The 13,861-nt window shown below is 49.5% G+C and overlaps 1 protein-coding gene across 1 annotated transcript in view; it reads left to right on the top strand.

The window, feature by feature from the left end:
• Positions 1-208: 208 nt before the first annotated feature.
• The window catches only part of LOC114665841 (serine/threonine-protein kinase ICK-like), a 24,655-nt gene continuing 11,002 nt past the window's right edge, over positions 209-13,861 (top strand). The window contains exons 1-6 of the mRNA XM_051919262.1: positions 209-353; positions 3,815-4,075; positions 9,828-9,882; positions 10,518-10,639; positions 12,430-12,509; positions 13,768-13,861. The exon at positions 13,768-13,861 is cut by the window's right edge and continues 39 nt beyond it. Of these exons, the coding sequence (XP_051775222.1) occupies positions 3,975-4,075; positions 9,828-9,882; positions 10,518-10,639; positions 12,430-12,509; positions 13,768-13,861 (452 nt within the window). The 5' untranslated portion in view covers positions 209-353; positions 3,815-3,974. The remainder of the gene's footprint in view (positions 354-3,814; positions 4,076-9,827; positions 9,883-10,517; positions 10,640-12,429; positions 12,510-13,767) is intronic.

The following is a 13,861-nucleotide window of genomic DNA, read 5'->3' as shown; positions in this document are numbered from 1 at the left end:
GATGCTTCTGTTTTCGGCTGCGGCTCACGGCTGTGCGCGGGACAGATGGGGATAAAAAACAACACAGAAGGAAAAGGAAACCACGCCCACACCGGCGGGCACTGCGATTACATCCTATACGGATCATGCTAATGAATAACAGGCCACGCCCACGCCTTCTCACACAGCCTCTGTATTTAGAATGTGGGAAGAGACTTTGAATAATTGAGCCCGCCCACTCGCGGGAAGCCCTCCTCTCCTTGCAGTCCGCGCGTAGCGGCGCCATGTTTATCCGCTACTGAGACGATGGCTTTGTGGCGTGAGGGACAGCAGCGGTGACACAAAAGTAGTTGAAAAGCAGGCGCCGGCTGTAGGTGAGTGCTGTACGTGGCGTTCTCTTCGGTTAGGCGAAGGTTAGCCCCGTCTCATGTGCCATAAAGGGCTTGCCTGGGTCGCCGTAAGGGCGGTGAAACGAGCGGGGTCGCGCCTATGGGATGATGGCCAGCCCGTGCTGATGCTTCTCCGTGCCGAACTTTTCTTCAAGTGTCCCCGCGGTGGGTTCTCGTGCGTCACCTCGAGAAACGAGAGGAGAACAAGAGGCGGCAGCAGGCGTGCAGCTATGGGATGGAGGGCGGCATCCTGGTAGAGCGTTGTCGGGACCGAGCCGCGTTCGTGAAGTCGCCAGTCAGAGTCACGGAGTTCTCAGCCCGTCTGCAGTTGTTAGAACTGCCGGGTTGATGAGGTGTTTGTGGCCTTTATCAGGCTCAACAGCCGACTTGACGTCCATTAAGAGCGCACACGTTAACATTTGGGTTATCTTTACTTAAAAAGACGGGCTTGTGGGGTGGAACAAACGACCGAGGCGCGGATTCCAGCTGTTTTGGCAAAAGTGCCAGTCTGAGAGCGCACAGTTGGCTGCCGGACGGAGGGTCTGTAATTACACATCTCGCTTCCTCACAGAGCCTGGCAGGCAGCAGCCATGATCTGTGTGCCAGTCTTTCAAACAGTATGGCAGCACTGTCAAAACTGCTGGGTGGCCAGGTCACTGGTCTGGGTTGTGTCTGGTCATGGCACTTTGTGACTCTTACTAGCATGAACAACACACTGCTGTCTTGTTTATGTAGCCATTTCTAAGCCCATTCCAACCCTCATTTCTTTCTGTCAAGTATCTTGCCCTTGGACTGTGGGACTTCTTTCACTGAGCACACATGGCATGGCACTGCCGCCTTTGGCTGGAGTAGATAACGGACATAGTGACACTGCCATTTTTTTCTTCTCATTTAGAATTTCTTCTGTTCTAGGATGCCAGTTGGTTTTCTGAGTGTTTTTAAAATGCCAACCTTCAGTGTCTGCAGCATTTTGAAAAGCGAACACAAGTGCTTTGTGCTTCAGAATTTGTGTTTAGCTTTCCACGGCAGTCAACAGTGAAGCCCCCCTGGCATAAACATTGAATTGGAAGTCTGTTCAGCGTAAACGCGCTTTGTTTAGTTTGCCCAAAACATTAACACATCACGTTGTAAGCAGGCAGAGTTTTGTTCACGGATTTTGTCCTCTAACTCCGCACAACATGTTGAGAGGCCAAACCCCTGCCATGTTGTTCAGATTGTACCAAATGTGGCGCTGGAGTCTGTGAAGACGTGCCTGTGTACCGATGATGGCCGCTGCTGCGTGTTCTGGGCATGGCCAAATTGAGTTCACTTTTAATCGAGACCCTAATTGCTTTGTAGAAGTCACCAAGTAGGCCTCTTTTAAAATGCATGGACAGTCCATCAAGGACAGAAGAATGTGCGGACGCTGTGAGCTGCTCGTAGTTAATGACCCAGTCCAGTATGTGGCCAGGCGTCCTTTCTCCTCGTTATTTCAGATGGCCTTCTGGGCTTTGTTAGTTGCCAAGCGGAGCGGAGCTTTTAGGGAGCGGATTGGAAAAGGCGGATTTAAGACAGGCTGGCAAACTGGGGTCTTGACCTGCCAGCCAGGCACTGGCCATGGGAGCTGCACTTTGGTGACGTTCCTCTTTGGTGAGAGGCTTGCTGCTCAGCTTTTCGGACTGTAAAGAAGTCCATGACTGCTGTTATTGTCTGTGGTTATTCACGCCAGAAGTCGCTTTTAAAATCAGTTTGCATTGTGTAAGTGCCGACATCGGTATCTCTTGTCAGGAGTTTGGGACAGAGAGGACCCCAAATGCGTGTGTGCCTCCCGTGTGACATATGAGACACTGGTGATGGGTGTTGCTGCGGACTCTTCTAGAATACATCCAGGGCCATCGCCTGCCTTGTCTTTCTGTTTGTGAGCCGCCGGCCCCTCTAAATCCCACACTTGAGCCTGCAATGACAGAGAAGAAGGCGACATTGTTTATTGTCTGGATGGGCACACTTTGGGCAGCTTGCCTCACTGCGGTGGGCTGCCTGGCACCCTGCCCGGGGTTTGTTCCTGCCTTGCGCCCTGTGCTGGCTGGGATTGGCTCCAGCAGACCCCCCCCGTGACCCCTTTGCTGGGACTTGAATCCCATTCTGTTGAGATGTTTGGAGTTCATTCAGTTGGGTGGCCCCCCGGTCTGTAGAAGTGAAGCCGAGACACAAGGGCAGAGGGATTGCCTGCGGAGTTTAGAGTCGGGCTTGTGCCAAGGTGTAGGCCCGGGCCAGGCCACGAGAAGACATTCCTGCCATTGAAGATCCCGAAGAGCACGACTGGTGTCTTCATGACTCTTAGACCCACGGAGTTTGGGACCCCCACGACTCTTTCTAGAGCTGCTAGTCTGGCCAAGCTGAGCGATTGTGGGAACAGGGCCTTGGTAAGGGAGGAGCCTAATACAGGAGAACCTTCCAGAAGGATTCCCGTCACTGCCTCTTGGGAGAGCGGCCAGTTGGCAGTCACTGGTCCATAAGTGGCACATACAAGCCTGCATGGAGCTTGCAAGAAAGGCGCCTAAAAGACCCTCAGAGTGAAAAGCAAGATCATGTTGTGTGACGAGCCCGAGATTAGCGCCTCGTCACCTGTGCAGCGCCACTCCAGTGTTGAGGCCTGGCGGTAGCAGCGTCTGGGACTGGGGGTCTCAACACGGCAGAGAGACGTCCTTAAAGAAGACCCTCAGAGTGGCCGCGCAGAACTGGCATGGGGTCAACTCTGTGAAGGTCCTTGAGTGTCCTAAACCCGACCTCAAAGTCTCCTTCCAACACGAGAGACGATCTGCAGAGGACGACCCCCAAATGCCGGGGCGTGAAGCTCGCCACGTCGGACAGAGAAGACCCCAGGACACATTCGCCGCCAAAGGGGCTTCGACGAAGGACCGAGCAGGGGGTCTGAATGGAGATTTCAGTTTTTTAATTTTAAGAAACTGGCACAAATGTTGTTTGTCATTCTGGGGTGTTGAGCCCAAACAAAGTGGGGGTGCGTCCTGAATCCCCCTCTTGATGTTGGACACGTTGGGGGTCTCAGGCGTTTATCGGCACAATCTCTGGCACATGTGGTGTGTTTTGTTGACGTCTCTGGGCTGGCGCTCTGTGCTTTGCTCTCCTGTTCTTCGTTTTGTTCTCCTTTTCCTCTTTGCTTGTCGTCCATGTTTGGGTTTATGGTGCCATCTGACACCTCTTGAAGATGGAGCTCGGAGCAGCTGCTTGATGCCAATTTGTGCGTACGGAGACAGTCATCTGACGCCCTTTTCATGGTATGACGCGCAGTGACGTGTTGGCACGGTGCTGAAGGTTGAGACCCAGCCCCGCAGAGCGTCTCGTCGTCAGGCTGCATTGCGTATCGGGTATCCAAGTAGCGAGCTTTGCTTTGCTTTGTGTCATCTTTCTCACCTGCTAACCCAGTTACCCGTTTTGTGCTCTTTTAGGACAAAGGAAAGCCCGTGAAAATATGCCTTCAACAGACTTGTGTGCAGAAGCGCATGTTGTCCACTGCTGCTGTCACAGAAAGATCTGGCTGCACTCGACAGACAAGAGCCTGAAGCATCAGAGTGGGACCCCAGAAGGATGCTGAGTGCGTGAAGTGCCATGGATAGATACATGACCCTCCGGCAGCTGGGCGACGGGACCTACGGCTCCGTTTTTTTGGGAAAGAGCCTCGAGTCCGGGGAGCTCGTCGCCATCAAAAAGTAAGTTGTGGGTCAGGCGTCCGGGTGACGTGTGGGTGTTCGTTCCACATGTGCTCCTCACGTAGCCCCCTCGGATTGGCCGATTTGTGCCGCGGTGTGTCAGGCGCCTGCGTTCATCTCCTAAAGTGCGCCCAGAGCTGAAGTGCAGGTGGCACGTCATTTCTGCAGCGTTCACTTTTATTGTCTTTGCCATTGAGGACCGTGCCCTCCTCTGCTGATGCCGTTTCCTGGAATTCCACTCTTGGGGGGACATTGTGAAGGTTCATGGCGATGTTTTCAAGCGTCCTCCGGTGGTGCAGCAAACCTTAAACACTCGGTGGCTGGCTGGCGGAGTGAGACATTTGGTAGACCTGCCAGCTGTTCACAGGGCTGTTGTGAAGGTGGACAAGCCGCCTGCTTTGTAGATGGCGTCAGACACGTCCGTGTTCCAGAATTTATGATTTAGAAATCAGTTGTTTGGTTAAATCCGAGTCACAGTTACAGAAGGTGTGGGAGGACATGAAAAGGCAGGTCCAAGGAAGGGCCGTCAGTAGTTTAGTAGTGCGAGTTTGGCCGAGGAAAGGAAAGGACAATTACTGACGCTGAAGAAAGAGCAGTAGGGTTAGGGTGAGGGTTACGTGTCCACGAGGGCTGAGCCCGACCTCCACATACAGAAAGTAACAGCAAACGCCATATGAAGAGATGATCACCTCCACCCAGTTTCAAATTGGCAAAGAAGAGTGCTGCTAAAATGAAAAAGGTTCAAATAAATTGAAAAAATCTCTCGGACCAGGAGACCTTCATCCCAAAACACTGAATGATATCTTTGTACATTTTTATTTTATTGTACTCATTCCATACAAATAGATAGATTGTTACAAAAATAGCGTTGAAAACAAATCAACTCCCCCCGAGAAAGAGAGCATGGCCAGCAGAGTAAAACATAAAAATAGTAAAAATAAAAAATAAATGGAGGAATTAATAAGTGAAGAAAGATAAACGGAGAAGAAAAAGAAATGCGGAGATGATCTGCTGCCTCGGTGCTTTAAGAGCCTAATCTGAAATGTCACGGAGGAGATCCATCCATCCATTATCCAACCTGCTATCTCCTAACTACAGGGTCACGGGGGTCTGCACAGGGCACAAGGCAGGAGACAAACCGCGGGCAGGGCGCCAGCCCACCGCAGCACTGAGGAGATCCTCCAGGTTTTGAAGAAGTTCTGCACAGATCCTCCAAGTGCCAATTGGATGTTCTCCAGTTTCCAATCATATATAACACCAGTCACCCGCTGACTTTAAAGAGGAGAGTTAGGGTCTGTGACAAGTAGACAAGTCTGCGTGCCAGTAATGAAGTGAAGGCCATCACAGTCTGGACGAGGACAGGCCATTCAGCCCAACACCGCTCACCAGGCCTGTCCACTTCTATACAATCATCAAGTCGGGTTTCAAAAGTCCCTCAAGTCTCACTGCCCACTACACTACTTGGTTGCTTATTCCAAGTGTCTGTCGTTCTTTGTGTAAAGAAAAACTTCCTAATGTTTGTGTGAAATTTACCTTAACAAGCGTCCAACTGTCCCCCCCGTGTTCTTGATGAGCTCATTTTAAAGTCACCGTCTCGATCTACTGGACTAAATCCCTTCATCATTTTAAACACTTCAGTCAGGTCTCCTCTTCATCTCCTTCAGGCTCAGCTCTTCTAATCGTTCCTCATCACTCATCCCCTGTAGACCCCCATAATCAGCCTAGTCGCTCTTCTCTGGACCTTCTCTGGTGCTGCTGTGTCCTCTTTGTACCCACAAAGGACTCCAGATGAGGCCTCACCAGTGTGTTATAAAGCTTGAGCAGAACCTCCTGTGACTTGTACTGCACACGTCAAGGCGCTATATAACCTGACAGTCTGTGAGGACAGTCTGTGAGCCTTCTTAATAGATTGAGAGATAGAGAGATACTTTATTAATTCCCATACTCCAGCAGCAGCATACTGATAATAACAATATTAAATTAAAGAGTGATAACAATGCAGGTTTACAGACAGATGATAACTTTGTATAATGTTAACGTTTACCCCCCCAGTGGAATTGAAAAGTCGCATAGTGTGGGGTCTCCTCAGTGGAGCAGGACGGTGACAGCAGTCTGTCGCTGAAGCTGCTCCTCTGTCTGGAGATGATACTGGATATTGGAGATGTTCCAGGCTCAGGTTGAAGATAACGCTGTAGAGGACTCCCCAGCTCCAACGCACAGGCCTTCAGCAGTCGTGGTGATACTCCATCTGGACCCACTGTTTTGCTGGCACAAAGTTTCCTCAGCTCTCTGCTTACCTGGGCTGCTGTAATTGTCGGTGGGGGAAAACTCTCTCCTATGCTGGCATCAGCAGAAGGATGGGTGGAGGGTGCAGTACTCCGAGGTGAGAGTGGGTTAGGGTGGTCAAACCTGTTAAAGAAGTTGTTCATCTGGTTTGCTCTGTCCACGTCTCTCTCGATGGTGGCACCCCGCTTCGAGCTACAGCCAGTGATGATCTTCATCCCATCCCACACTTCCTTCATGCTGTTATTCTGCAACTTCTGCTCCAGCTTTCTCCTGTACTGCTCCTTCGCCGCCCTGAGCTGGACTCGGAGTTCTTTCTGCATGCGCTTGAGCTCATGCTGATCACCGCCTTTAAAAGCCCTTTTCTTCTGGTTCAAAAGGCCCTTGATGTCACTTGTAATCCATGGCTTGTTGTTAGCATAGCAGCGTACAGTTCTTACTGGAACTACAATGTCCATACAGAAGTTGATGGAGTCAGTAGTGCAGTCAACAACCTCCTCAATGTTCTCACTATGTGACCCCTGCAGGATATCCCAGTCTGTAGTTCCAGTCTCTCAGAGCCTGCTCTGCCTCATGGACCTCTTGCTGAACGAGTGTGTGGTTGTAGGTAGGACCCTCACTCTTGGTTTGTAGTGAGGCTGAAGCAGAACCAGGTTATGATCTGCTTTCCCAAGCGCAGGCAGCGGGGTGGCGCTGTACGCGTCTTTAACGTTTGCATACAGGAAGTCAATAGTCTAATTTCCCCGGGTGTTACAGTCCACATACTGGGAGAAGGAGGAGGAGGTTAGGAGCACACGCTGATACCACACGACAAACCAACTCAGGATCCCAGATTAGGACCTGGGTACAGCCATGCAATGGGTGACACCTCAGCACCATACTGGGAAGGTAATGTTTTGTCCAGCGTCACATGGTTAAAGTCTCCGGTGATTAGCACAAGCGCCTCGTGGTGCTGTTTGTACTTTAGCAACAGCAGAATGGATGACGTCACCCGCCATATCCATGTCCACCCGAGGAGGGATGTAAACAATAACAACAATGACGTGTCCAAACTCTTGGGGTAATTAATAGGGACGCAGACTTACAGCCAACAGTTCATTGTCCCTGCAGCAAGTGGAGATTTTGACGTTAACATGCCCAGATTTGCACCATCTTGTATTCACGTAGAGAGCGAGTCCTCCTCCTTTCCAGTTCCCACAGGTATTTGCGTCTCTGTCCGCCCCGGGTAGCTCCACGTTAGCCTCTGGGATGTTAGTTGTTAGCCACGTTTCACTAAAACACAACAAACTGCACTCTCTGTAGGTCCTGACATTTTTCACCAGCGTGGCCAGTTCGTTGATCTTATTTGTTAGTCAGTTCACATTCCCAGGATCACAGAAGGCACCGAAGGCTTGTAGCGCCACTTTCTCACAAGCCGCCTCGACTTTAGCTTAGTGCCAGCTCTGCTGCCACGATACGACCGTCTTACCTCATCAGGTAGATAGGGAGCCACACCGGCGCGGGCCTTTGTTCTCAGCGCTTGAAGTTGACTACCTGAATAGACGAGTCTCGGCATATAAAATCGAAGGCCAAGTAGTAAAAGGTGTCCAGGGAACGAGTCCACATAAAAGAAAGTGTAGGAGTGATCAGTGAAATAGAGAAAAAGGTAGAAAGACAAAGTCGTACACGGAGCTGCTGGAAAGGCTGCCACTCACGGCGGCGCCCAACTACTACTGAAGTATGGCATCTCAGTGCCATCTGTCTGGAAGTCGATAGCTTAGAGTCCACTAGGACTCCTTAATCCTCCTCATAAGGTGGTCTCTCGATTTTCAGACCTCCTATTGTGTATTCAAACCTCACATTTTTACTTCCTCTGACATTAAATTTCATTATCCGAGCCTGTCTACTGTCCAAGTCCTCCTGTGATGATGTAACGGAGCTCAAATTATCTGCCAGCCCACCTATCTTGGTATCTGCTAACTTCACCAGCTTGTCCTTTCTGTTCCTATCTACTGTAACTCACTTATATGTATTAAAAATAGCAGCAGCGGCCCCTCACTGCCCCCTGCTGGTCTCCACTCTTAACGTCACCCAATTCTGATGAGGGTCCTCACACTGTCATATGAAGCCTTAATGTGTTCCATCAGAAATCGGCGCACACTGCGCTTGTTCCTGAAGAATGATAGCTGGCAGACGTCGGCCCACTATAAGGTAACTGGATGATTGCAGGCCAGTTGGCCCAACGTGTCACAGAAGCAGCGCCACACGCGCCGAGTACAGGTGTATTTGTGACAAGTTGGAGGGGGCCGGGACAGAGTGGATTTGTCCCGTTCCTTTAGAACAGAGAGCCGCAGGTGAGGTGAGGAGCCGGGGGGGTTTGCTGTGCCCCCTGTGTAGATTAGGGCAGCTCTTTATAATTTATATCTTGATAGAAAACAAACTACTTCTGTAGTGGGCTTGTATAGGTCAAAGGTCAGGATTCACAACAGAACTTGGGGGGGGGGGGGGGATTGGTGTTCAAAAAACAAAAACAGAAGGCTGAAGGTGACATTTGACTGTGGTTTGCTTTTCTTCAGCGCTGATGGTGTTACCCCAGATGTGCCACACACAGCACTGGCAGTTTTCAAAGAACTCAAGTCAATCAAAACAGAAGACCGATCCGCATTTACAAATCCCTGCATTGCAACACACGCGCCTACTAAAACAATAAAGATACCCGACATGAAAGTCACAGAGAAAGTGATCAAGAGAGAGACACGTGACCCTCTCGAGTCCGCCCTGGTGACACTGGGCCTTGTCAACTCGACTGCTGCCGTCCCCCGCTGGCTCCTGGCACTGCTGGGCTGACCCTAACTATTCTTATTTTTAACGATTGTTTGTTCTTAACTGGCCAGTCTTCTTGTAAGTTTCTAGTTCCAGAACATTCTGTGCATTTCTCCGTTTATCTCAGGGAGTCGGAGGCTGACTGCTTCACTTGTGCCGAGTCTAACTGGCCAATCGCTGTCTGCCTGAGCGAGCGCCCCACCCGAAGGCACAGAAAGCCTCCACTGGGCCAGCCTTCCGCACTTCAGGCCGTCTGGCGACTTGTCATGCTGAGGTTCCTTTTGTGCGTCGCCATCTGCCGCTTTGCGTATGTTTGCACCTTTTTTGTTTATTTTGTTCACGATTATCTGATAAATAATGATTTTAAAGAAGAGCTCGGGTCCTTTGGGACCTCTTGTCACACAGGGCCACCTTGGGTGGTACCAGTAAAGCAGCAAAGCAGAATCGGAGACCAAGGCGATGACCTCCAAGTTGTGGTCTGTTTGTGTCCTGACGCTGCCGGAGTGACAAGGGACACGTGACGGACGTTAAGCCCCGTCTAGGAGTGATCAGCGTCCAGTGGGTGATTCAGACGTCTCGCCCCCGGACTGCCGACTGGGGTTACTTTGTATGGTGCCAGTGGGACGCTGAGCGTGTTGTTATTGAATTGTTTTTCTTGTCTCCACAGAATGAAAAAGAAGTTTTATTCCTGGGAGGAATGTGTGAATCTCCGTGAAGTCAAGGTAGAGTATAACTGAGATGCCCTGGTGTGCCCAGGGTCTCGGGGCCCTTTGGGAGGCGAGTTGTGGGGCGAACGTCACACGGAGCTCACTGTGGGGCTGATGCTTTACTTTGCTGATCTGTAGCGCCCTGGACGACTGTCTGCATGAGAGGTGGGGGGCAGCGGCGGCCAGTCGGACTGGCAGGAGAAGAGTAGTGGAGCGGGTGGCACCGCCACTGGTTGGGCTCACGGATTTGCGGCTAGTGATGAGGTAACTGAAGTCGTTTCTGAGCAAATCTGTTCAGAAAACGGGAGACGACACGCAGTACAGTCGTGCACAGCGAAGGGGGCTGCCACTCGCCCGCCGACTCTTGAATGTCGTGATGTCACGTGCCACGACTGCTCCACTCCTAAGGGTCACACGCAGTGACGAAAAATGAGGCCAGCGTTTAGTGACCGTCGTTCATGACTGGCCACATGTTTAAGTAGTCGGAGGGCATAATCGACATCACCGTTCAAGTGGTGTAGAAGGTCCGCTCGCTCGGCTCAGTGGGTGGTCTTGTTACCCCTCGGCTGCTATTATGTCACTCGGAGTGCTGAAGTCACACATTCTTTCATTCTTTCTTTCTTTTTCTTTCTTTTTTTCCGGGGAGAAAGTCTCTGAAGAAACTGAGCCACGCGAATGTAGTGAAGCTGAAAGAAGTGATCCGCGAGCAGGACCACCTGTACTTTGTGTTTGAGTACATGAAGGAGAACCTCTACCAGCTGATGAAGGACAGGTAGGGGAGGCTTGTTGGGAAGTGGAATCTCTTCTTCTTACTGCACTCTTGTTTTGGCTTCTTTCGAATATGAATCTTGTAAAATGTCAAGTATTGGAGAAACGCGTCTTAACATTTAAGACTACTTTGCATTTGCCATTTTGGGTTCAATTCCTTAGCCGTTTACAGAACTGGGGGACCCTGGAGGACGGGACGTGACCTGACTGGCCCCCATTACTCCACAGCTCTTGTGCCCGACTCTCTGTTGGTGTCCCCTTTTAATAACGAGATGGCAAACAAACACCGAGTTGAGTGTCGAGTCGGCCGCCTTTGTATTTACGTGGATACCTGCAGTTGATTCGTAAAGAAGCTGAACAGACGCAGGCTGTGCAGGACTCGGGCTCAGGACGCCGCCAAGCACTTCAGCAAATGACCGTCCAGATGTGGAGACTCGGCTGTGCCGTAGATCTCGGTCACGTACCCGAGGGTTAGGGTCAGTGGGGGGTGTCGCTGGGACTACGATGAGGACGGTGAGATGAAGGAGCTACGTGACGGCCATTCGGGCGCATGTGAGCGATGCTACGGGTGACGTCACCTTGAGCCTCACTCTGACAGGTGGTGTCGACTAGAGGAGACTGGGGTGGGTCACGCTCCATGTCTTATTAGCACATCAAGAGCTGGACTCTGGGCACAGGACCCCCACAAGGCCTACAAAGACCCTCTTGCTTTCATACATTTATGTTAAGTAAAGAGTAGAGATCTGAAGGGCCGATTCCTCTCATTAGTAAAGAGTTTCATTTCCATTCACTTTCAAGATGATTTGATTTTAGATGTAAATTTGAAAATTGATAATAAAATTAATTATTGTTAGGAAATTTGCCAGTCATGGAGGGTGAGCAGGAAATCGAAGTCAAGTCAAATGTTGAATGTCACGTCACTGCTGGTTCCATTTGGACAGCGTTGAGCTTGAGGCTCCCGTCCACCTCCCGCGTGTCTCTCAGCAGCTCTGTGAGATGCTCCTCCATGACCAGTTAGACATTCACACACAAGGGGACAAGTCAAAGTCCCCAATCAGTCTTTGGGGGGCCCACTTGATTCTTTGGTTTATCTGCCATTCTACGATAGTCTCATGGTGGCTCTTGGCTTGCAATCCTAGCACCATTGTCAGTATGAAGAACATCAGCAGAGCAGCCCTCTTGGAGAAGAGCGTCAGAGTCCATGGCAGTCGTGGTAGCAGATCTGATTCATCAATCACAAGGCCGGCTTCTTATGCACAACTTGATAAAAGGCAAAGCTAAGGAAGCTTCAGTGATGGCTGACAGAAAAGAAGGAGCCATTTGTGGATCTTCTAGTCCAGCGCTGCCCTATCTGTTCTCGGCATCCCAGAATGCACTGCATCCTTAATGCAACTGTCCTTGACATGACATTTGTCAGCTTTAACTTTTCACTAAAGGCAGTCAGGCCTACCAGCCTTGCAATAATTATAGTAATTATAAACAAAAAAAATCGCCTCTTCCTCCTCCTCCTCCTCCTCAAGGTAGAAATGGCGTTTGTGTATTGTAAGTAAGTGAACTTGGCCGTCTTGACAGTAACATTAAGGCAAGGGGGGGGTGAGCTGGCGCGGGGCAGAGTGGGCATGTGGAATAGCACATAGGTGGCATGACTGAGCCCTGGTCTAAGGTGGCCAGACCTGCAAAGGAATCTCCAAGCGACGGATGTCAGTGGACTGGACGGCTTAAATGAACGTCAGATAAACTCTTGTGTGCTGCAGGCTGGCACTGCGTCTCATCACATGTGACTTTTCTTTACAGAAACCGACTTTTTGCCGAGTCCACTGTGAGGAACATCATGTACCAGATACTCCAGGGAATGGCCTTCATTCATAAGCACGGTGAGATGTTCTGCTCATAACAGTTTTCAGGTCATAACTGTTGAAAGGAGTGTGAAGCACATTGGTGTGGAGCCTGGAAGTTTATTCTGCCAAGAAAGTGCCCAGTTGTGTCATCCGTGTCATTGTTGCTTTTTTGTCTTTGTGTGTCCTTTATCATCATTGAGTGCTTTTAGTTGACACCATCAGAAATGAGAAGTCACAGACTGCATACAGCAGCATGATGGCCTTTGACTGCGTCGAATGGCAGTTACTGGGCACAAGCGGGCAGCGTGCAGAGTTCAGATGGGATATTGAAGCAAAAGACCAATTTAAAAAATGCAAAGTTTTTGTTTGCTTAAAGCAACAAGTTAATGGCTGGGTGGCCGAGTCTCCTCTGGCAGCATTGAGGGAAAGGCAGGAAACGGCGGGTGACATGTGACACTCCCGGGAGAAGCAGAGGGGGCCTTTGGATGTGGCACAGTTCAGCCAAAGCCTGGGAAAGTACACTGACGTCACCACAGACGGGGGTTTGAAGTGCAGGCGGGCTGAACGCTCACGGCGGTAAATGAAAACGGCAAACGTAAAGTGGCATTGAGGTTAACGGTGGGCCTGTGAAGAAGGTGGGCGAGGCAGAGTCACGTCATGTGACGTGTGCCCAAGTGAGCTTTCATTCGGAGTCCTTTGTCTGGATGCTTGATAGCGGCGGGCACAATTAGTAGAACCGTTATTGGTCCTCATCTCCTTAATTTAGTTAGCAGTCTTTATATAAAACTTGGAAATGCTTGGGGAATTCTGCATGTTATAGATTAGATACATAGATAGGGATAGATAAATATTGATAGATATTGATTGATTTAGATATTGATAGATTGATATTGATATATTGATTGATATTGATAGATAAATAATGATAGATATTGATACTGATAGATATAGACATTGACTGATTTAGATATTGATAGATTGATACTGATAGATAGATAATGATATTGATAGATATTAATAGATTAATGTTGATAGATATTGATTGATATTGATAGATATTGATAGATTAATGTTGATAGATATTGATAGATATTGATATTGATAGATAAATAATGACAGATAGATATTGATAGATAGATATTGATACTGATAGATATAGACATTGATTTAGATATTGATAGATTGATACTGATAGATATTGATATTGATAGATTGACATTGATAGATTTAGATATTGATTGATGGATTGTATGTTTAAGACTTTTGTCCTTTTTTTCTTGTGGTTGTTTCTCAGGATTTTTCCACAGAGACATGAAGCCTGAGAACCTCCTTTGCATGGGACCAGAGTTGGTTAAAATCGCCGACTTTGGACTTGCTCGTGAAATCCG

Source organism: Erpetoichthys calabaricus, chromosome 15 (genome assembly GCF_900747795.2).
Source record: "Erpetoichthys calabaricus chromosome 15, fErpCal1.3, whole genome shotgun sequence".
NCBI lineage: Eukaryota > Metazoa > Chordata > Cladistia > Polypteriformes > Polypteridae > Erpetoichthys > Erpetoichthys calabaricus.
The sequence above is the reverse complement of the archived record's forward strand: the minus strand, read 5'-3'. Positions and strand labels throughout refer to the sequence as shown.